Source organism: Diadema antillarum, unplaced genomic scaffold (assembly GCF_040938485.1).
Source record: "Diadema antillarum isolate AM-2024a unplaced genomic scaffold, OU_Dant_1.0 seq00001234_RagTag, whole genome shotgun sequence".
NCBI classification, from domain to species: Eukaryota; Metazoa; Echinodermata; class Echinoidea; order Diadematoida; family Diadematidae; genus Diadema; species Diadema antillarum.
The window spans coordinates 585,781-609,978 of NW_027272022.1; the positions used below are offsets into that span (position 1 = coordinate 585,781).

The 24,198-nt window shown below is 37.7% G+C and overlaps 2 protein-coding genes across 2 annotated transcripts; one reads left to right on the forward strand and one right to left on the reverse strand.

The window, feature by feature from the left end:
• The first annotated feature begins 2,114 nt into the window (after nucleotides 1–2,114).
• LOC139745094 (protein FRG1-like) lies at nucleotides 2,115–10,698 on the forward strand. Its single transcript, XM_071655514.1, has 8 exons — nucleotides 2,115–2,247; nucleotides 2,732–2,811; nucleotides 4,786–4,911; nucleotides 6,305–6,477; nucleotides 7,159–7,263; nucleotides 8,503–8,594; nucleotides 9,382–9,492; nucleotides 10,662–10,698. Exons 1-8 carry the CDS (start codon nucleotides 2,180–2,182, stop codon nucleotides 10,696–10,698), a joined length of 792 nt encoding a protein of 263 aa, XP_071511615.1. The 5' UTR covers nucleotides 2,115–2,179.
• Nucleotides 10,699–15,975: 5,277 nt separating this feature from the next.
• On the reverse strand, nucleotides 15,976–23,516 carry LOC139745085 (large ribosomal subunit protein eL31-like). Its single transcript, XM_071655506.1, has 5 exons — nucleotides 23,492–23,516; nucleotides 18,084–18,184; nucleotides 17,570–17,695; nucleotides 17,053–17,165; nucleotides 15,976–16,158 (listed from the first exon to the last, which is right to left on the reverse strand). The coding sequence occupies exons 2-5, from the start codon at nucleotides 18,182–18,184 to the stop codon at nucleotides 16,124–16,126; spliced, it is 375 nt and encodes a 124-aa protein (XP_071511607.1). The 5' UTR covers nucleotides 23,492–23,516; the 3' UTR covers nucleotides 15,976–16,123.
• Nucleotides 23,517–24,198: the final 682 nt, after the last annotated feature.

Here is a 24,198-nt window from a genome sequence, read left to right on the forward strand (position 1 = left end):
GATGGCAGACCGTGGCTTCTTTCATACGGCCATTTTGTTTTTAACATGGATTCTTCCACATTCGATGAACTTTGTCTGCTAATACCAAAAATACTGCACGTAACCACGCCAAACCCTCCATGATACTGCCTGGCACTCGGTGATAATGATGAGTTATACAGCACGAAAATACTTTATCAAGATATTCAAGCTGTCAAAATTCCCACGCACGAGAAGTTCATCGCCAATATTCCACACAGAGCGTTCCTTGCTCTACGACTGTGAATCCTGTTGAAACATTTTCAGTATTTTAACTCCTTTTTTAAACATAATTTATGTCACACACGTTTTGATGTCCTATGATTACAGTGCATTTACTAATTTTATATATACATATATAAGTACATATTACTAATTAGCATAATCCATAAGTCTGAATTATTTTGGAATTCATCGGGTTTCCATTAATGAGTGCACGGATTCATTTGCAGGAATCATGCTACAGTTTTCAATTGCGTAAATGCATGCTACACATCGAGAACACCACGAACACCCTACGATAATCCAAGCAGACATGTGCGTGTGCAAGAAATACCTGTTTTCTCGCTTGTTTCAGTCCACGAACAAAATATCATGACGTGAATTGAATTGAAGTAACTTTTCGAATTCTTTGGTGTATTTGGGCACATCGATTAGGCTCACTGATCGAAGGTTTGTGAATGAAGTACTGTATACATTTCGTTCAGGAAACAAAATATATACCAAATTACACAATAACATGAACAGTCATAGTTATGATTTATTGTATCATGTCATGTCGAACGTGTGGGGGGATTCACCCTGCAAACGCTGCTTTTTAGCATTGCTCTTCATTTCCAGCGTTTCTGTATACTTACAATATTCTGTAAACTTATCTTTTATCATGCATTGTGATGTAATTCATGTATTCAATCTCGAGTCTGTAAAATATCTATGTGTTTCAGTCGGAAATGGGGAAAAAATGAATGAATGAATGAATGAATGAATGAATGAATGAATGAATGAATGAATGAATGACTAAATGAACACGTACCTACTTGAATGAAATTTGACATCTAACAGAACCTATATATATGCATCTAACAATTCAGATCGTTTAGACGCAAGTTTAGTGGTCTTGGTGGTTAATGACTTATCTCTCCTGTTCTTCTTTTGCTTCAATGTCAAATATCAAAACTTCACTGTGTATTATTACAAAATGTGAAGGGGAAATTCCTTTTTAAAGAAATATTTACAGCTTTATAGACAATTCACCAACTTCAGGATAAGGAAGAGAACTAGCATATGATATGCAAAATACATTACAAGCCATAAGCATGAATATGCAAGTTAGTATGATTTCTGTGAAATATTTCACACAAGAAAACGCAGAGAGGTGACATGAATATCCCTTTCGACATAGATATGGAAAATATGACTCGTGTCTTCAAGATTAATGAAAATAAAACAAATTCACTTAATTGGTTTCAAGTGCATTTGAATATTAAGAATGTGGAATGAAACGCATCAGTATTGCTGAAAATAAGTTCATTGACATCAGGTGCCTGGATGGCAGACCAAAGCTTCTTTCATGCCGCCATTTTGTTTTTCACATGGATTTTTCTACATTCGATGAACTTTGTCTGCTAACACCAAAAAAAAAAAAAAAAAAAAAAAAAAAAAATGCACGTAACGTATTCCACGCCTAACCCTCCATGATACTCAAACGATACTTATTTCATCAATCTTTGAGCAATTCTATTCTCTCGTCCCTTATCTGTACAATTATGTACTGCTCAACTCTTATGTAAGGATGGCTAAATGTTATTAGCATCATAAAGACATGTCTTCCTCAGAGAGTGGCTAATCATGATGCCATAAATGATTGCGAATATAATACAAATTGTCCTCAGTCTCTAATAGCGATAAGCCCTCGAACCAGCAATAATGCCGTCCCGAATTTGGGTTTGCGTGAGAAGGCTAGGCGGTCAAAGGCCTACTGCGCCACCAGTGACGACAATACATCGTATTGGTCTTTAAATGTACAGCAATTACTTACGCGGTGATAATGCAAGTGGGACTATTGATAGGTTCCGTTCATGGTTTGTACCATTTTACTGGTTGGCTACAAGTTGACTACAAGTCGAGCGCCCTATGTCAAGATACTTTTCTACTTGCAAAAATGTCAGACTATAAATTTGTAAAGACTGGCAAGCTGAAGTTGAAAGGAAGTTCGTCGGACCACAAATCGTGAGTATATACACTAAACGAAAGAGGCATTTAAAGGATGGGTCGTTGGCTTTTATCGTTGTTGCAGCAGATTGTTAACAACAGAGATTGTATTCACAGTAGTCCGACCTACTGAAATAAGCGTTAGTGCTTTTCATTTCCATCGAAATGATTCTGAATGCAGTACTCCAGTAGAGTAGCTAGCTGCGCATGCAAGGAATCTGTGAAATTGACATGGTGTCAAGCGAATATGAGATTGGTTTTTTTGTTTGTTTGTTTGTTTGTTTTTGTCGTTGCAAATTTGTGATTGACCAATTATTACCTCACGATTTGGTCCTTATTTGGTTTTTATTCATGGACATGGTAGGTATATTGCCTTTAAAAGTTTAGTTTATCTTCTCTTCTTCAAATATTCTTTACCGATGATGGCGATGGGAATGATGTTTCATCCACTTGTTTCATGCTTTTTTTGTGCTTGTGTTTATACTTATACATTTGATTACAGCTCAAAGAAACACAAGAAAAAGCGCAAGAGGGAACATGAAGAAGAAAGTTCAGAGAAGATGAAAGATGCCGAGAAGCATGGTAAGAAAAAGACATGATCAGTATTGATTAATGTAATGCAATTGCACAATTCACCAATAAATTCAATTTGATCACAACGGCATCTGGTCGGGCTATTTTAAGACCTAGATCTGTAGAGGGTCTACACTGTATATGCTATTGGCCTGCCCAGCTCCTGCAGACCACACAAGCTCCTAAATTCTGATTTCAGATTGTGATGGAGTTTGATAGTGTAATAGTGCAGTAAAATTGTTATACGAGGGAGAAAGTATCACTATCAGTGGACATGTAATGTGCTTTATGGTTATTCACTGCAAGTGTGAAGTATTTGTTGAGCAGAGAAACTTGTGTAGTATATGCAAACTGATACCATAGATTGCCCTCTGTTCCTTTTATGAAAGTGAAAATTATTTATTGTCACTACAGTGTATTTAAAGGGTATCATTCTCACCATTTCTGCTCTGTACATGTATACTTTATGAGGCATTTTTTTTTTAACAGATGAGATCCTTAGATTGATATATAAGATAGGATTGCCAGTTAGACCAAGTAGTATGATTTAATGTAGGGTTTGTGTTTCAAAAATGTTTAGAGTAAGAGTTATAACATCACTAGAGTAAATATTTTACACAAGGCAGTACCGGTAAACATGTGGAATTTTTCATCTTCTAAAAATACATATAAAGGGCTGTCCTTTTTTAGGTGGTGGGGGATGGCATATGAACATTATGTGAAATCAAATTTTGTGTCTTCGCTCCTTTTCATTCATGAGTGTCCAAGTTGTCATATTCCCTAATAATTATAAACTTGGAAAGTCAGATATTTTTATATATGTTTCAGAAACATTACAGAAAAGGATTTTTTCCTCTTTGATCTTCACTTTATGTAAACACATTTTGAAAGATAGATAACGAACTTTTTGAATGCAGATATACCATATAATTATCATCAATTATTGATATCAATTTGCATGCACTCGGACACACACAACAATGTATTGTAATCATATGTATCTCTCTCTCTGTCTTATAGTGTACATATATGAGATGACAAAGAGGAGAAGTAATGCATTTTCATGTCCAACAGTAATATTTTAGGCATGCAGGAATACAGTCAACTTTGCTTTAAAGGGATGGTACTGTTTTGGTTGAGAGAGGGCTTGAGATTTCCATTGTTTTTTATGATGATGTTTTGAGATAGTGAGTAACCTTTTATGAAATATGAAAGATCATATAATTCTCAGAGGAATTTAAAGTTTATTTGATGAAAGTTGGTTTTGAAATGGCTGAGATATCCAAAACGAACCAATCCTAATAAAAGGTGGGACCCACCTTTTATTAGGATTGCTTTGTCTCACTTTGTTTTTGGATATCTCAGCCACTTCAAAACCAATTTCATCAAATAAACTTTAAATTCCTCTTAGAATTGTATGCTTTTTGACATTTCATGAAGTGGTTTCTAAGTATCTTGCAAAATTAAAAGCTAAATTCTTACCTCAACCAATACTATACCATCCCTGTAAGTCGACCTCCCATAAGTGGAATAATTGCCTGAGTTGAAGGTCTGTTCAATTCTCTTCTTATTATTTGATTTTCATCCCTAATTCAAATTTTCTCTAGGTCAAAGTTATTTCTTCAGTCCAATTATGAGACTTAGGCAAGGTTGACTGTACAAGGTATACACTTTACACATCTTATATATATACATACACATTGTATACACACACACACATACACATAATATATTCCTGTTTAGAATCTTTCTTTCCACCTTGTCTGTGGACACTTTCATAAATATGATATGTATACATATACAGTGATACACATATGTGTGTGTGTGTGTGTGTGTGTGAGTGTTAGTGTGTTTAGAGAGAGAGAGAAAGAGAAAGAAAGGTGGTTGAAAGAAAGGTTGTGAATAGGAATTGATAAAAGACTCGCATATTGTGACCAATCCTTCATCTGACTGAATCTGCCACTCTGTTCTTTTGCTTCATAGGTGGCTGGTGGACTGTATCCTCATTTTCTGGGATCAAGGGTAACATTGCCATTGAAATGGGACCTAAGACATTCATCTACTCCATGGACAATGGCCTCCTTACTCTAGGGCCTCCTCACAAAACAGGTGACATTGCTTGTATACATCTTATGCTCTACTAGTAGATAGCGTGCTCTCATAGTATTACCTCCGTGAAGGGGAGGAGGTTATGTTTTCTTCAGTGTTTGTTTGTTTGTCCGTGTGCAAAATACTCAAAAAGTAGTGAACAGATTTGGATGTTGTTCTGCAACCTCATCTGATGAATTCTTCTCAGAGTACCCTTCTTAACTCTTTCAGTAGCAATGGCAACATGTTTATACACAAAGTCAATAGAATGTCAGTGAAAGTAAAGTGATGGTACTTCACACACTTTAAAGGACAAGTTCACCTTCATAGACATGTGGGTGAGTGAATACAGCAATATTAGTAAAACACATCAGTGAGAGTTTGAGAAAATCGGACAATCCGTTAAAAAGTTATGAATTTTTGAAGTTTCTGCTCAGTCACGGCTGGATGAAAAGACTGCTATAGCTTGTGATGTCACATGAGTACAACGATATAAAGAAAGAATAAAGAAAATTCAAGACATTTCCATTTTTCTCGCATTACAAAAGGACACTTGACTTCTCTCTTTCAGAAGGCAGGGGGAATAATATTACCCTTAACATACCTCAGTAGCAAGTTGAAGAAATGTGCACTTTATTCAAAAAGTAAAGTTTTGTGAAATTCTTTTTATTTTCCGTATATAGTTGTACACATGTGACATCATACACTGTAGTGGTCTTCTCTTTCAGCAGTGACTGCGCAGATACGTGTACTTAAAATATTCATAACTTTTGAACGTATTGTCCAATCTTCCTCAAACTTTCACTGATGTGTTCTACTAATATTGCTGCAGTCTCTCAATCCTTATGTATGAAGGTGAACTTGTCCTTTAACCCGTTGAGGACGAGTCCCGAGTATACTCGGGCAGGTGTCTATGGGAAATGCGTGTTGTAGCAAAATCAAACCGTCCTCAACGGGTTAAGGGTGTGTGCTGCAGCATTATCAGTTCACAGAAAAAAGCCCCCCAACTTGATTGAGTCATGCAGTTCAGTTTGAGTCATGCAGTCGGCATTTCAGAAATGTTGATTCATGCTTGAAAGAATTTCCCATTATGATTATTGAAATGTTTTAATGAGCTGAGAGGCAATTTTATCAATATGAGAAGTGGTCATATCACGATGGTGCTGTTCCAGTAAAAATTTACAAGCTACCTGTAAGAGTTCAGTTTGTCATGTGCATTATTAACCCAAGTAAATGAAAATTTCCTTATGTCTCTGAAACACATTTGCACCAACAATCTTGGTTGTTTTATGATTCAAGACTCAATAAGAGAAATTTGATTGATGACTTCCATCAAAAGTATAAAGCAAGCAGAATGACAGTGTAATTGGTGATAAGCTGACTTAAGAAGAACCTCTTTTATCAATCTCCACAGCTGAAGAGGGGCCTTCCCAACCAGAACAGCTGACAGCCATCCAGATATCTGAGAGCAAGGTGGCCTTTAAGACAGGATACGGCAAATATGTCTCAGTGGATGAAAAGAAGAGGGTAGTTGGGCGGTCCGAAGCCATGGGGCCAAGGGAACAGTTTGAACCCATCTTTCAAGATGTGAGTGTAGATAACAATACTGTACTTCTACTGCTGACCATGACTACTACGGTATAACCGCTATAACTACCACATCTGAAAAAGAATAGTTATACTTTGGAATGATAATGACGTAATAACCATTATAAAAATGACTGATTCTCATACTCCTACAGTGTACTTCTCCAGACTGCTAATGATAATAGTGATGTCTATGATAATGATGATAATTATGTACACAGTGAGACTGCCTGTCATATTTTCTAAATTATTACTGGCCCAACATTGAATGAAATAATTGAGCAAATATTGACAAATGTGTATTATCCTGAGGAGGTGCTTAGGAAACTAGTTTCAAATCTACAATTGAATTGTTTTTGTTTTTGTTTTGTTTTTGCTTGTTTTTTTTAATGCTTTTTAACACATTTTGTGACGTGGTAAGAACCATCAAAACTCAAACATATTGATTCTTTTCCAAGGTCTTTTTTTTTCCTGTTGAAAATGATTGTGAGCAATATGGTGTACCATGTTAATGAGTGCTTGTGATATGTTGTCTGTTTTTTGTTTTGTTTTGTTTTGTTTTTTGTTTTTTTTTTGGGGGGGGGGTTTGGGGTTTTTTTTTTGTTGGTTTTTCACTCAAATCTGTGATCACTCCTTTGATAATCTATCATTCCTGGGTTTGTGTTTCTCTGTTGTCTGCAGGGGAATCTGGCCATTCTTGGCTATAACAACTGCTTTGTTTCCTGTGACGACGAGGGAGACTTGGTTGCAACCAGTACAACTGCAGGGCTGGACGAGATGCTTGTTGTAAGATTTCATCTTTATGGCTCCTTTATTTCCTGCCACAATCAACATATTCCCTTTACATTTTAGACAATGAGAGGAAAGGTGAATTAGCAATTCAGTAGAATGGCTCCGAAAGCTTATTTTTCCATACCTACAATGTACTTTTGAAGTATATATGTGACCGTGCACCACAAAACGAACAAAAAGTCGCACACACTGATTTTGTGTGGAGACTGAAAATAGGTGAAATGGGTCAACTTAACCAATCTCGACTTTTTCATATTTTCTGAATGAGTAAGTCTTCTTCTACATTATGTTACAATTTGGGATCATAAAATGGGCAGGAAAGTGTGTTTTTTAGCAGTTTATCTTGAACTTTTTTGGTAGAATAGTGTGATTAGTTGTGTTTTTAGAGTCCCCTTTTCATTTCTGAAAAACCTTGAACACGCTCTTCACTTTATACTCAAATAACTTTTGAAAGGATGATGTTACTGCTTTGAAAGTTGGCATCAATTATGAACAGAATGTGTTGATACGGCACTCTCAATTTCAGTTCAATATGATAATCCCGTCATTGTTGTTTCTGTGGTGATTTACATCCTGTTTTTTGTCCCATTCGCTGCACAGCCAGCACGGCTTGGTACAGATTTAGCGCTCGAATAGACACTGCACTTCAGAGCCTCTTTTCTCAGTTCACACTTTTCCTGAGTGTGTGATTTCTTTCCAGTATTTAGATAGGTTAGGAGAGTCCATTTGATTTGAGTTATACATCATTTTAAAGCTTAAAGTCTGCTCTTTCAGAATATGGTCTTAACTAAAAATTCATGTCTGGCGACTTTTTGTTTGTTTTGTGATGCAGGGTCACATATGATTGTTTCTTTTTCATTTCCTTGAGATGAATGTATTTGAAATAAGTGGAATTTAGTGCAATGATTAATGTGTGAAATGATAAAGGGTAGTTCATCACTGGACACAAAAATTCAAAGGAATATACTGTTTGTAGATTCTGTTCAGTTGACCTCATTGTGCATCGATGAGATCTTTTCACAGAAATCAGTTGTGTCTGTGTTTACGTGAGCATATAATGAATGAAGAGTGCAAATAATTTTTTTACCACCTGCCTTGCTTTCTGACAAATTATGAATTTTAGAAATAGTTTTGTTTTTATCTTCTTTTAAACTGCTTGATGCTTTAAATGGATGTTTGAGTAACTTGCACATGTATCAATATTTCATATCGTTTCTGGTATTGTGATCTTAGATCAGGAGTGACGCTCCCTTGATCAAGAAGAAGAAAGATGACATTCCTGAGGAAGAGAAGGGTGATATGAGGTCATGTGAAGTTAGCTACGTGTAAGTAAATGCAGAGGAGCATCTTGGTCCATTGCTGTGACAGTCTGTATCATACACTATTGTCAAGGTGGATGCATTTTGAAGCTTGATTGTCATGCAAAATAGATATGCCTCCCCAAAAAAAAAAAGAGAAGAAGAAAAGGAAAAAACCTGCATTCGTGGTGATGATGATGTTTTGAGTAAAAATTCATAAACATCAGACCACTTTATGAAAACCTAGAGACCACTTGTTCATGTAGTTTTATTGTGGTCATGCACATTTAATTGTCATAAAAGATAATTTATTCCACTGTGGGATCCAGGTTCGAAGTATATGTGTGTGTGTGTGCATCTTTTTTTTTTATTTCTGATAGATGTGCTTACTTTGTATGTGAACAGTGCATACCAATATATGATGATACATACTCCAAGTGGGCTAACATGAGTGTGATTTTACGTACCACTATTGTTCTTAAGATTCTGAAAATGAGTGAAGTTTTTTTATTTGTGTTCCTATGGAGAAAGGGAATATTCTTATCATGATTCTCCCGATTAGTATGCTTGGAAGAGTATATGGTGAACTAGAGGAAGTTGAATCTGTTAGGGCTAGGGAAAATATTCACATTATCTGTCATATTTAACCATGTTTGCAAAGCATTAATTCATAGCTGGTGTGAAAAATGAGAAAGTTATCCTTTTATGGTATGTAAGAATCTCACCTTCTCAATGATCTATATGATTTTTTCTTTTCTTTTGTTTTTTGTCTTTTCTTCTTTTTTTTTTTGTCTTTTTTTTTTTTTTACTGCAGCAAAAAATTCCAGAGTTTCCAAGACCACAAAATGATTATCAATGAGACAGAGAGAAGCGGGCTGACGAAGGCGCGGGAGAAAGGAAGACTTCATGAAGCTTTGTTAGACAGGTGAGCAGAAATATGACCACTGATAGCCTTAAATGAGCCAGAGGCTTCAATGCTATATCACCTGAACTGCACAGGGAGTGTTGGATGGGATGGGATCGGGTCGGATGCAATGCGATGCAAAGTGTAGGAGAGATGGCAGCAAGAAAATTGAGCCAATATTTTATGTTTTCTATTGTATAATTCCAAAATTAAGAGAGCCACATGTTTTATAGGAATGAATTAATGATGAAATAATAGATGCTTCCTGGCTGGCTTTGTCTCTGGATTGGGATAAAATTTAGAGTTTGGAATCTGCTTAACCCAATGAGGACGAGTTCCGAGTATACTTGGGCAAGAGTCTATGGGAAATGTGTGTTGTAGCAAAATCAGCCTGGCCTCAACGGGTCAAAAACTAGAAATTTTTGTGTGCATTTTTCGCAAATTTTGCGAGAGCCAAGAGTTACTAAATTAAAATGCACACAAAAGTTCTTGCCTACACTATATGCATTGCATGATAGTGCAATTTGCTAAAATTTCTTGCCGCAAAAAAGGTCACCCTCTACAATTTGTGAAAATTTCATGCCGCAAAAATTTCATGCTTTAAAGCAATTGCTAAATTTTCTAGGTAGCTACATTGTAGGTAGCCTATTAGAAATGTTGCACATGCAAGACAGGACCCATTCAGGCTTAATAGTAATTATCATTTTACAGGGAGCATGGCACTGCCCAAGGCTTTACATTTTACTGCTGCAGTGAGTGCCAGCCATGCTTGGTCTCTTGTTATCTGAAATTACTGAGGGGGAAAAAAGCTAAATTGGCAGGCAGGGTTCTGGTGATGACTTACCTGTACCAGTTTGATTCAACTCCAAGCATGTAGGAAATATTTGAGGGTGGCAGACTTATCAAATTTCCTCTTACACAGCATTTATTAAATGAGCCTTTTACAGTAGTTAACTGTTATCGTCAATGTACAGGCAATGCAAGTGTGTGTTGAATTATACTAAAGAGCTTGTATAGATGTGTATTAATAGCAGTACATATTCATACACATCTGTGTATAGAAATATTTTTGTCGCACAAGTTCTTTGCAATGTCTGTCATCACAATCCTGAGTTCACTGATTTGACTGTTTGAACCTAGATTTTGTTTCATGTTTGCAACATCCTCTTCTCCACTGTCCATCTGATTAGGAGAGAGAAGATGAAGGCAGACCGGTACTGCAAATGACCATGCTTGACCCTCCGAGTGCATGCAGCTGGCCCTCTGCTAACCATCAGCACAGTTCTATCACCTTGTCAGTGCTGGACACCATCTTTCCGTAGACAGCGATCAAAACATTGACTCACTAGAAACGTTATTCCAGGCCAAGTGATAACTCTTGTCATTTGCTGAGGTGGTCAACTATCCAAAAAAAGAAGAGAGTGAGTTACAAAATCATCCAGCCCAGATGCTCAGGCATTGTAAGGGAGGGAAGTGGCATAGGTGTTCGAGCTTTTATTTTGCCTGGTTGCTACCACATACGAGTGTGATTGACACCTGATGCATATTACTGCAGGCTAATTAGAACCTCATGAAGCCTTGCTGTGCACAATTGTTCAAGGAAAACTTGTGTTTCAGTCAGCAGTCAACCCCTCATGTATAGTGTGTGAGGGTATATCGATACATTTAATTATATGGTTTAAATAGACATCTGTAAGATCTGATGGTATTGCCTGTAGAAAAGGTATTGAACAAATTTCATGTTGACTTGCGGCACTTTTACAAGCTACATTTGTATATCTTATGTTTGTGGTCAACAGACCATTTTAGATTATCTAAATGAAAGAATTCTTATATTTTTTGCAGGCCCTGGTGGTAACCTATTTATTTGCATTGTTTTTGTTGAATACACAATGCAATACTAGGAAGTCCAATTTACATGCAGTTACTGGTATAGCTATATTGGGCAAGTCATAACAAGCATGGTTTTTAGTAAGGAACAGATCTAGTATCTACAGGCATGTAACACAGACAGAAATTACTCTGTATGTAAAATATTCTGGTCTATTGCTCCACAAAGTAGGCAGAAACATAAAGCCTGCATGGATGTGGGAAGGTTGGCAGTCCTATACCAAGGCCTTGCTGCTACAATGAAGGTTAGGAGAAATTTGTTGTACCATTCATTGAGAATGTTAAGACGCTGATCTGTCACCCGTGGTGAGGGAAGTCCACCAGCTGAAGGTCAGATTTGGTGATGTACAGCATGAATCGAGAACAAGTGTTTGGCAATTTTCTCCATACAGACATTTCTCGTATCAATTTATCAAGAATTGATGGCATACATGTGTGCATGCGACTTCTGTTATCAAAGTCCTTGGGACGGGCAGTTTTCTTTCGTTATATCAAAATTTTGTTATGGCTAAACAGTAAAGTATAGTCAACCTTACCCAAATTGAATCTATTTGGACTAAAGAAATAGCTTTGACTATTCAAAGAGAAAATTCGACTTACAAGGGATTAAAATCAATCGAATATAAAGAGAAGGGACTTGAAAAAACCTTCTACATAGGCGAGGTCAACTTCAGCAAGGTTGACTGTAAGTAAAAAGATAAAGATGATGATTTTGGGAGGTGAATTTTTATTTTGTCTGAACAAGAATTTCATTGTAACCATGTTCGTTATAATGGGAGCTTAGTGCACTGTGCATGTACATTTTACAGATCTATTCCACTAAAGTCTTGGGGGGATGAAGTTTTGAATTTTGCACGATTATCGGCACTCCAAGGCAGATATGGATTCAGACCAAGCCGAGAACATGGCAGCAGAATGTGTAACTAGGAGAGTTGACTGCTTTAAGGGAGTACTGTATTAGTGTGTTTATCTCTTGCTGTGTGCCATTTTGTGACAGTAATCGGAATGAAATGTAAATGATTGTACATACACTGTCTCCTACTGAATTAAACATATTATTTTTAAAACATCAAACTGATTTTCAATCGTGACAGAGCTGTTTGGACTCATTTTCAGTAGATTTGTGTCAGCTTTGTAGATGCTCTTTGTGATAAAAGATACCGTATAAGCTGTTATCTTTGTGAATTTTGCGAATCACAGTCTGATCACGAATTTCACAACACACACAAATTTTGCATTGCGCTAGGGTAATACGTGTACCTGTAGTGCATTTACGATAACATTGTTAATTCACGAAAACAGCATCTTGCATAAATGTCTCTGGCCTCCTCATTTGCGAAAATACCTGTACGCGAAAATAACAGCTTATACAGTATTAGCTCAGTTTCATAAATGGTTATGTGGGTGTGAAGATGTATGAGGTGTGCTGGAGTACAGTGGAGCAGCTTAAGTTGGGCAGGCTGAATTGTTCTGTTGGGGAAAAAAAGTGGGAAAAACAAGGTAAATAATTGTGCGTTTTTTGTTGTTGTTGTTGTTTTTTTGCAATGAATACACCGAAATTACCTGTACGCGAAAATAACAGCTTATGAAGTTTTAGCTCAGTTTCATAAATGGTTATGTGGGTGTGAAAATGTATGAGGTGTGCGTGAGTACAGTGGAGCAGCTGTAAGTAGGGCAGGCTGAATTGTTTTGTTGGGGAAAAAAGCAGGAAAAACAAGGTGAAATTTCTTTTCTTGCAATGAATACACCTTGAAAATCAAAATTGTCATTTATTTCCTCTGATGTGAGGCCATAGAAGAGGACGACGACTTGGTGGATTCAAAATTCTATCTTGGGTGGCTTGTGGGAGGACATTTCAGCCTCAATATGGCTGCAGGAATATTTTCCAAGAAAGTGTGCTGTTGATAGTACATGAAGAATCTCTTGATTCTTGGTGTAATTTTAGTGTCACTGTTGTGTTGTGAGAATGGGGTTGGTAAGCTTTACAATGTACGAGACAGAGTGTGTTTGACAGCATTATACTAAATGTACATACTATATCATACTATCCATACACATGTAGCTGTGCGCATTTAGTAAACTTGAGTCGAAATTTTTTTAATCAAAATTTTGCCACAGCTTCAAAGACAATTGGATATATTAAATAATTTTTGGACTTTTGTTGTTATGCAATTTTTACTTCATTGTGATGGAACGTACTGTACTTATCCATGGATGCCTTCTTTATTTTGCTGTTGGTTTATTGTAGTTCAGATAGCCGAGGGCATGGCAATTTCACAAGGATGTTATTGTAAAGGCACAAATGTAGCAATCACTGAAAACACGAGTTGAATACTGCAAAAAGAGGAATGTTTGCGTGCATTCTAATTTTGCGAATTTCGCGAGTGCCAAAATTGGCGAAATTAAAATGCAGGTGAAATTCTTTGTCTACACTATATGCATTGAACGCCAGTGGCAATTCGCGAAAATTTCATGACGCGAATATATCATGTATTACAGTACATGAACAACCTATGAATTTACACTCGAGCTACTGCAAAATACACATGTATAAATTATACAGGTGTACACGTACCTGTACATTGCATACTGTACGAGCTGAAATTTTCGCGGTGGTTTTATTTTCGCGAATTTCGCATATCGCCTTTGAACCGCGAAAATAACAACATGCAAAAATAACAATGCACGAATAAGTTAAGTTCAGTTAGACCCTCGCAACTGCAAAATTAACAACACGCCAAAGTGTCCTCCAAGTAGCAATTCGCGTAAATATCTGTACGCGAAAATTTCAGCTCGTACAGTATGTACGTATTATTGTCTGGAGGTATGAAAAAAAAAAATCTCTGCAGAAGGCATCAGTTTGGAATCAGGGTGTGTGGGTGTGTGTATGTGTGTTTGTGTGTGTGTGTGTGGGGGGGGGGGGGGGTGTTTGACGTACAAGTTCACAAAAGAAGCACATCCTACATGCAACACCTTTCACTCTCATATAAACACTCCAAAACAAACGAAACAAACATACAGACTAAGATGGAGAGTGAGTGAGAGAAATGTATCAATCCTTCACTCTGCTAGGTCCATACACCATCTGCAAGGACTGACCTCTAACATATTTTGAAGTGAAAGCAATTACTGCTCCTGAGAAAGTCATTATGAAAGAAGATTGCCAAGATAATGCCTGGTCATTAGCAAATCATCAAGCACAATATGCAGCCTTTCAATAATTATCCCTTTAACAAGGACATGAAATGCATTGTAATAAGGTTTGTTTACATAGCATCCGACATTTTCATAAAGTAGACTGTGTTTACAGGGTGTGAAAACCGTAACCTTACCAATACCTTGGACAAGCTTCTCACAAGAAATTACGCACTGGTATCATTCACTGCACTTCCCACAAGTCACTTCTCAAGCAGCCTCGCGCTCACATGTCTTACGGGTATTTCAACAAGGCCCATGGACAATTTACACTGTACCTACATGCTTAAAGGATAACAACAGTCAACTCTGCATGAAGTTGAATCTGTACTGATTGGAGAAAAAGCTTTAGGCAATGCAAATGTATTTGACTTACATGATGCCATCAACATATACTTATCATATGTTTGTCTGCAAAATCATATCAACTCTGGGAAAAAATGATTTGCGCTACTTCTGTGTACATTATGCCAAGTTGACTGCTCCTGTCCACTGTACACTGTACAAAACTTTTCAAATATCGGCTGAGAACCAGAAGGGCATTTTGTTGTTGTTGCTGTTGTTGTGTTGTTGTTGTTGTTGTTGTTGTTGTTGTTGTTGTTGTTTTTTTTTTTTTTTGGGGGGGGGGCGGTGAGGAGTTATTGGTATCACATTGTAGAGCTTTATCTCCTCTTCATTATGGTGTCAATCTTGAATTATTTTCATTTTCAGTAAAATGATAAAAATCAAAACCACAAGGGCAATGTTTTACCCAATTTTTAGAACAATGTTCACAAACATATTTACTTTTGATTATAAAAGTAAAGTTTTTATTTCGTGAAAACTGACTGTTTGGTTTTTATTCATGCACATATCTTAAAGGAACTGTACAGTACTGGTTGAGGTGGGGATTCATGTTGTGAACATTCTTAAGTGAGATGAGAAACCTCTTATAAAATATGAAAGAGCATGTAGTTCTAAGAAGGATTCAACATTTATTTGATGAAAATTGGTTGTCAAATGGCTGAGATATCCAAAAAAGTGACAATAATAAAAGGTGACAGGCCACGCCTTTTATTAGGCTCTCTTTGTTTCACCTTGTTTTTGGATATCTCAGCCATTTCAAAACCGATTTTCATCAAATAAACTTTTGATACCCCTTAGAATTGCATGCTCGTTGACATCTCATAGAGTGGTTTCTGCATATCTCACAAAATGTTAAAAGCTAAATCCTCACCTCGACCAGAACTGTACACACCCTTTAAAATATGATAGGACCCTTCTGGTTCTCAGCTGACAATATGTTTCTTTCACGCTACTGCTCTCATTCCTCCAGTCAAAATCCATCAGGGCTTCCTCTTTCAGGCAGCTTCTACCATCTCCAAGAGTCATATAAAGACAACAACTAAAAAAAAGAAAAACACTGCCACGGTCAAGATATTACCAGGAGTGCTGCGTCAAAGACTGATTTATTGATAACCAGCTGACGAGGAGTGTTCTGACAGAGAAGTTGTAATGGTCAATTGCTACATTCTGTGTGTTGCTGTAAGAGGTCGGGGGTTTGTGGAGTGACACGGGACTGTCCAGTCTAGTCTTCACTGTCGACATTCACGGTCTGCAAGCCTGCACATAATGAAGACAGCAACAGGGAAAATGTGTAAGACAGTACGTACATAAACACCTCTGAAAGAAATGACTAACTGCATCATGAAAAACACATGTTCAAGACAGAGGGATAGCAATGCTTCTATGGGGGAGTACAAAAACAAGAACTATGCACATCTATCATTGACAACCTGATTGTGTGTGAAGTGTGTAGAAGTTTGTGATAGCACTATAAGGGTGAACTACTTTAGGGAGTATTTGATTGGACTTACAAACTTTTTAAACGTAATTTCATGTAACAATAAAGACATAAAAACAGCAGCACGCTAAATGAACAACATGTTCAGTTATAACAGAAAGTCAAACAAACGTGATTCTTTGGGATCTTCTTTCAAATGCACAAAATAAAGTGTGCCAGTTAAGATAACATATCGATGCGAAGAATTCTTAAGAGTGTGCAGCCCATATACAGTACAAAGGAAGTTTCTGCTTAGGGATTCTGTTTCCACGTTGCTAAATCATGTGTATAGTAGATAAAGGACTGAAGTTTTAACCACTTGTAAATTTTGGGCAGCTTCTCACAAAATGAATTTGAGGTGTGCAAACCCAACTTCCACTTTCAAAGTTACAGAATATATTTAATGGGGGAAATCAAAGCATTTCCTTAGCACTCATCAAACAATAATATGCAGTATTCTGAAAACCATAACTTCACTTTCGTTCTACACTTGAAATATTAGGACATGACATTCCACACAAACTTTCCTCCCATTTGTGTCCTCAAAATCTTATAAAAATTATCACTTAGATTAATGACACATCACGTCTTCACCGATCAATATAACCATTCAAGACTTCAAAGGGCATTTGTAAACTTTGTCTGAGCATGTGAACTCTGGAGCACGCAGTTACCTTTGAATGTGGCGACCTGTACATGTGTGACAAGGGTGTAGAGCTTGTGTGGGGAGTCCTCATCTTCGTTCCTCTTCCTGGCAAGCCTCACCCTGACCCTGTAGGGGACACTCCTACAGAGTTCCAGGAAAGATGGAGAAAGTGTAAACACATCATTATCCTGACCTCTGGCCTGATTGAGACACAATGATTTACTGACAATCAACATAATTTGATACAAGCTTAAATCTCACTCTTGGATCATCAGTCTGAAGCAGATACATTACAATGGCTTAAAAATCAATGTCATACAATATATCTCTACAAGACTGGCAAAAAACTTTATGCTTTGTTCAATTCTAAAGACAAACCACCACCAAACAGCTAGCTTTTGTATATCCTGGTATGTCATTAATACCCTGGCTATATGGCTATATGACATCATGTATTCAAATCAGTAATCGGTACAAATACACAGTCTGGAATGCCCTATCTACAAAGCTTTTATCATACTCATAGGGAGGGAAAACAGACTTACCTCACTCCCTGAGACCAAATGTGCTTGTTCAACCTGGTGTCGATCCTGACATCTTCCGTTCCCATCATCTTGGTGGCAAACTTGCGGATCTCCTTGATGGCACGTGGAGCCCTCCTCTTGAACGTTCTGAAAACAAAACAAACATTAATCTGACCATGATCCCATTGAATACATTCTACACTTTAGTCGGGCAATTGCCCACATGGTATTTAATAAGCAAAATACAATGCATGTATCTACATATCAAAATGCTTTTGAACAAGATCAGCCCCCCCCCCAAAAAAAAAACAACAACAACAACAACAACCAACCAACAAACACAGAATGAACACTTCAAAACAACACTATTTTATCTTCTGTCCTTACAACAGCTCACATTACCAACTTGATTCAACATGCCAGCTGTGCACTTTATCATGCCACATTATGTGGTCACAAAATACCTTAAATTTGTATTAAGACAAAACAAACAAGGAGGACAATATTTTCATTTGATAATGGATTTCACACTTACATGCCATGGATTCTCTTGTGAAGATGAACTGTGTAGTCACGAGTGACCACCTCATTAAGGGCAGATCGCCCCTTCTTCTTGTCAGATCCCTTCTTCGGCATCTGTAAGAGTCAAGAATTGAAATCAAAATTACAATTTTTTCAAAGAAAAATAAAAGTTGGTTGAGTGGGCTTACCACTTACAGGGACTGTACAGTACTGGTTGAGGTGGGGATTCATGTTTTGAAAATTCCTAAGTGAGATAATGAGAAACCTCTTGTGAAATATGAAAGAGTATATAATTTTAAGAAGGATTCAATGTTTATTTGATGAAAATTAGTTTTCAAATGGCTGAGATATCCAAAAAAGTGATAATAATAAAAGGCAACGGGCCACGCCTTTTATTAGGATCTCTTTGTTTCACCTTGTTTTTGGATATCTCAGCCATTTCAAACCGATTTTCATAAAACAAACTTTTGATATCCCTGGCATTGCATGCTCTTTGACATATCATAGAGTGGTTTCTGAATATCTTGCAAAACGTTAAAAGCTAAATCCTCACCTCGACCAGAACTGTAAACACCCTTTAAAACAGATTAGTGAGTTATGCTCTCTGACTTTTTAAATTTTACAAGCCAGGCAAGGAAGGAGTCAAGTCTCTATTGTCAGTAAACAGTGTTACATTTAGTACAAGTTTAATAGTAGTTGTACAAGCATGGTAGATCTATGGAGTAGATTCTATATTCTGAAACTTTTCTTAATGTCTTAGTAGTGGTAAGAGAAGTGCCAAGCTGGGTAATTACAAGTTGTATCTGGCAAAATTGTGAAATAGGCCACACACAGGGTTTTCTGGCGGCCCCCTTTGGCCACTAAAATCATTGACTTTGAAATATTGGTAGCCCCACAAAGAAATGTAGTGGAAAAGTAACAAGGAAATGTAACAATCTGCTTTGAATCTTAGTTGCCCAATCGGGCCACCAAAAGATATAAAATGTAGTGCTTCTTGAAAGTTTGGAAAGGCCACCGCCGATGTCTACCCGTGTTAGGATTAGGTTTATTATAGGGTTGCATCTAAAAGAAGTCCTTCTGGCTGCGTTCACATAGAAGTATACTATTCGGGTATTCGGGCTCGTTTTTCGAGGGCACGCGAATAGCTTGAATCGAACGATAGGATTTCCTCACACCGGTTCACATAAGAGGGCACTATTCGAAAGTACCGAATAGCTGCGAATAGTATAGCAAAGTGGGAATCGAGCTTGTTCGATTTTCTTGCAGCGTATACCGTCTCTCGTTTATGAAATAATGACAATTTTGGTCTGGATTTGCCCTTAGCAAAAATAAGCATGTACATAGACTGACATTCTGATGCAGTTTAGAAATTGTTAATAAGATTTGCTGGGATGTAGGAGGAAGAAATCCTCACTGCATGGGATGGTGAGTTGACGGTGCGGGTGATGGTGCACTCGGTGCCCAAATAGCGAATAGCGAATAGCGAATAGCGAATACCAGGGATGCCAGTTTTCCGGCAATAGCCGGAATTCCGGCTTTTTCATATTTTGGTGTCCAATTTCCGGCTTCGTGATATTATTTCCGTCTGTGTGGGAAAGCCGGAAAACATGAGTAAGAAACAAAGAAAGAAAGAAAGAAAAACGAAAAAATATGATCATCTAAATTTACGGGACATTCACTTTCACGATTTCCGTAGTATGTTTCGCATATACTTGGGCATGAGAATATCACAAAACGACTGTCATGCAAAACTAGCGTGATGTTGCTGCTGCTAGCTGGGCCATGGGACATGCAACACGTGCGATGATAGCGATCGAACAGTGTGTGGTGTTTCTATGCGATGTACTATGTGCGGTCGCGGTGCATGAATCATACACAGCGCTGAGACGGTGTGGTGAGTCTATTGAGTCAGCTGAACGAAGCAAAACTACATATTTTACGGCACTAGGACTTCTTTATTTTTGCTACAAATTCCTTTTTTTTTTTCTAGAATACGACCACATTATTGTCTGGAAAGCGTTATACCAGCACATGCGATCGCGATCGAACAACGTGTGGTGTTACTATACTGCGGTGCATGGATCATGCTGCGCTCTCGCTGTAGCTACAGCGCTGAGAGAGTATGGTGAGTTGATTGAGTCAGCTGAATGAAGCAAAACTACGGAGTTTACGGCACTAGGACTTCTTAATATTTTTGCTACAAATTCATTTCTCTGGATTAGATTTGAGGGAAGAAGAGCCCTCAGAAATGCTCAGATTGCACCAGAGAGCATCTAAGAACCCCAGAGCTTCCAGGGCCCTTGAGCGGGCCCTGGACCCCGGCCAAAGGGACTTCGCGCTTCGCGCTCGTGATGTGCGCTTTGCGCACATCAGTTTCGTTCACAAAAAAAAATTTCCGGCCCAGAGCAATTTGCCACTGGCATCCCTGGAATACTTCTATGTGAACGCAGCCTTAGAGAATAAAAGAATGAAAGAAAAGACAAAGGTCAAGTAGGAAAGACGAAATAGGGTAAGCCTACCAGTATATGGTCACCTACCGGACTTCAGATACTCATCACTAAATTTCGCCGTCAAAAATGCAGAATCAGCTCAACTTTTCAAAAACACGAGGATTAAGCCTAGTTGTGAGAGTCAGGGTTGCCGAAAAAGCGCTAATAATTGAGAACTACTGTATACGCTATAATTTTCGCGTACATAAATTTTCGCGAATTGCCGCCGTCACACATTTTCGCGAGTGGTTAAATTCGCGATTGGGGGACCAGAGAAAATATGAAGTGGCAAAGAAAGTGTGAATTTTCAACTTACTAGCAAATAAGAATGATACTAGTTATACACTGCATGAAAAAGACTTGCCAAACTCTGCAAACTAGTAAGTTAGAATTCAACATTTTTGAAGTGGTTAAGTCCATCGCGCTAGATTTCTGACAAGTGGTCCCCTTGCGATAATGGATTGGCTCTCTACAGTATTCGTAAGTAGACGTGGACATGCGTAAACAAGCTTAGCCAGTATGATCTGTTCGGTAAGCCGTGACATGGTATACTAGTACTGAAATGTTCGTATCATCAAGGCAAGGGATTCATTTTGGAAGGTAATATTTTCGCGTGTTGTTAATTTCGCGAATAGCTCCCGACTCGCGAAATTCGCGAAAATAAAACCCCCGCGAAATATATAGCGTATACAGTATGCCGTTCTATTGCGAGATTTCTTGCTTTGTAATATCGCAAGCTCAGAGTGTGATGGTATCCACAAAAACGCAAAAGAAAAACAAACTCTCTGTAAGTGCCAGAGCAGCACTTTCACTAAATGTACAGGGGTTGAATGCAAGAGTCGACTTGCCAGAATTCGGTCAACAATGGGTGCCGCAACGTCCCCGGTGCAATTTTGCACCAACAGGGTACGGCGCAGCACATTTTTCAGTGGCCTTGAACGCGCATTGACATTAGACATGTATACTTGTATTGCCTAACCGAATTCTGATCGCGTTGACCATATTCTGGGGGATTATCAAGGTGAAACATTTTGGGATTTGTGAAATTCTATGATCATGATGTATTTAACAAAATAAAAATTGAAATAAAAGAAATTTGATATTATCGTCTAGTTTGATAATATACTTTACTGCTGTAGATACAACTTTTTATGAATTATTATAGTTTATGAAATATTGCAAAAAAGCTTAAATGACCCTATACTGCATTTCGCGCAATCAGAAACTAGCGCGAAAATAAAAGCACGCGAATAGTTTTGCTTGCCACATGTTCCTGTGCGTGATGTCTTGATTCCGCGGAATTAAAAACACGCGAAACTCTTCTTACCCGGCCAAGCGCGAAAAATTAGTCTCGCGAAAATATCCACTTTTACAGTAGGGTAAGAGCACCAGTATTCGGTCAGCTACCGGTATTCGGTCACTTATCACTAGTCACCATCCAGTAAGTTCAACTGTCACAACACACGCAAATCACATCAATTCACATACTTGCACACTCATTCACAACAGAAAACTCCCGTAGCCCCCTCCAAAAATTCATCCAAAATCCCAAATTTTACCGTCAAAAGTGCAGAATCAGCGCTACTTTCAAAAAGCGTGGGCGGATAAGGCCCAGTTTTAAGAGTGCGGGTGGCCGAAAAAGCGAAAAAAATCGAGAAATCGGCCTTTCTCTCGCAGGATTTTTTGCTTATCACAAGCTTGGAGTGTGATGGTATCCTCAAAAACACAAAAGAAAAACAAAATTTCTGTACGTGCCGATACAGTGTCTCAATGTACAAGGGTCGAATGCAAGTGCCGAGTCCCCAGTATTCGGTCACCAACAGGCGCCGCAACGTCCCCGATGCAATTTTGCGGCAATAAGGTAGCGCGCGCGCGCGTTTTTCAGCTGCCTTAAACACGCATTGACTTTGAACGCGCATATCGCGTGACCGAATACTGGAGGCGGTGACCGTATACTGGGGAATTTTCAAGGTGATACATTTTGCGATTTTGTGAAAATCTGTGTGATATTTAACAAAATAAAAATTGAGATTAAAGAAATTTGATATATTTCACATACATTGCTGTAGACTTGATGTATGTATGTATTACTTAAGTATGAAAAATATTGCAAAAAATCTTAAGTGACCGAATACTGGGGATGTTACCCTACTGGGGGTTTGTACACCTATGTGCTAATGCCAAAGGCAATAGTGCCATACTATGTAAATTGGTCCCACCTCTGTGTGTCAATCACGCATAAACGCCAAGTTGAAGTAAGTTTATGCAAATTAACTACCGGTATCAAAATTCTATCTGATCACACAGAGTATCTATGAACACGATTGTACGAACCTAGGACGAGTAGATCCGGTTTCTAAGTGTAAGAAGTTAGAGCTCTAAATCTACTCAAGCAAACACTAACGAGTAACGTTAACTGTTAGCGACACTGCTCATGAAGCCTTGAAGGCAACTCTCAGTGCGAGTGTTCGCTACATACATGTGAAGGCCTAGTACCCCTGCAATGTGTACGCGTGGGACTACATAGCACTCCGCCTTTGCAAAGGTAAATGTGGTAGCTTTTTTGAGAGATTATTATTCATCAAGAACAAAGTAATCTTGTAAATAGAGTTAAATTTGTATGAGTAATATGTTTAACAATTTGATCTGGTGTAGAAAGCAGCTCTGCACTTCATAGCTGTCAATATCTCATGCACAAAACTCTCGACCATTCTTTGTAGAAAGGATACGTCGTAGAAGCATACAGAGGTTTACATGTAATGCTGATATTTCATAATTTAATTGTAAATTTCCTGTAATTTAAAATAACATGATGTTATTCATCACTCAGTAAAGTGTCATTTGAATGAAAGGAATGTCACAGAACAGCATTTTATCATGAGATCACACAGATTTCGTGCGATATTAGGGACAGTTTAGAAGCCTCTGTTACCTCGAAGATACAGGCAGGAAAAAAAGAGGTCGATAGAGGGCGCCAGACAGCCAAGTACGAGATTCCCATGCCCACTTGACCACCAGAATGTGATTTCAACGCGTGTCGCTCGCTTAATCCCAACACCAGGCATGGTGGTAAAATGCAGTAACTCCTATCGCATTATTATCATGTATGTAAACAAAATAAGACAAAAATCTATGTCTCAACACATTATATAATACAAGGCTCTGTGGTATATCATGCGTATCCTTACAAATTGTTTTATTTTGATTCAGTTACATGGGAGTACAGTTTTTTTCAGGCCCTATTTATTTATTTATTTATTTATTTATTTATTTATTTATTTACTTATTATTATTGTTATTATTGTTATTATTATTATTATTATTATTATTATTATCATTATTAATTGTTTTTATGTTTAAGATTTGCCAGCTATGAGCTTTTTTTTTTTTTTTTTTTTTTTTTTTTTTGGTAACACTGCTTTCAATAATAGTATCATTACATTTTTTTTTTTGGGGGGGGGGGTTGAATAGTCAATTTGCTTTTTTTTTTTCTTTTTCAACCTTCCCCTTTAATCTATGTCTGAGAAATGTCATTTCTTCCTAGCCCAGAAGGCTGTTTTCTGTTTACTGTGCAAATTCTTTAAGGATTTTTACCTGTTTGTCATAGTTTAAACACTAACCCTTTTTTTTTTCTGAAAC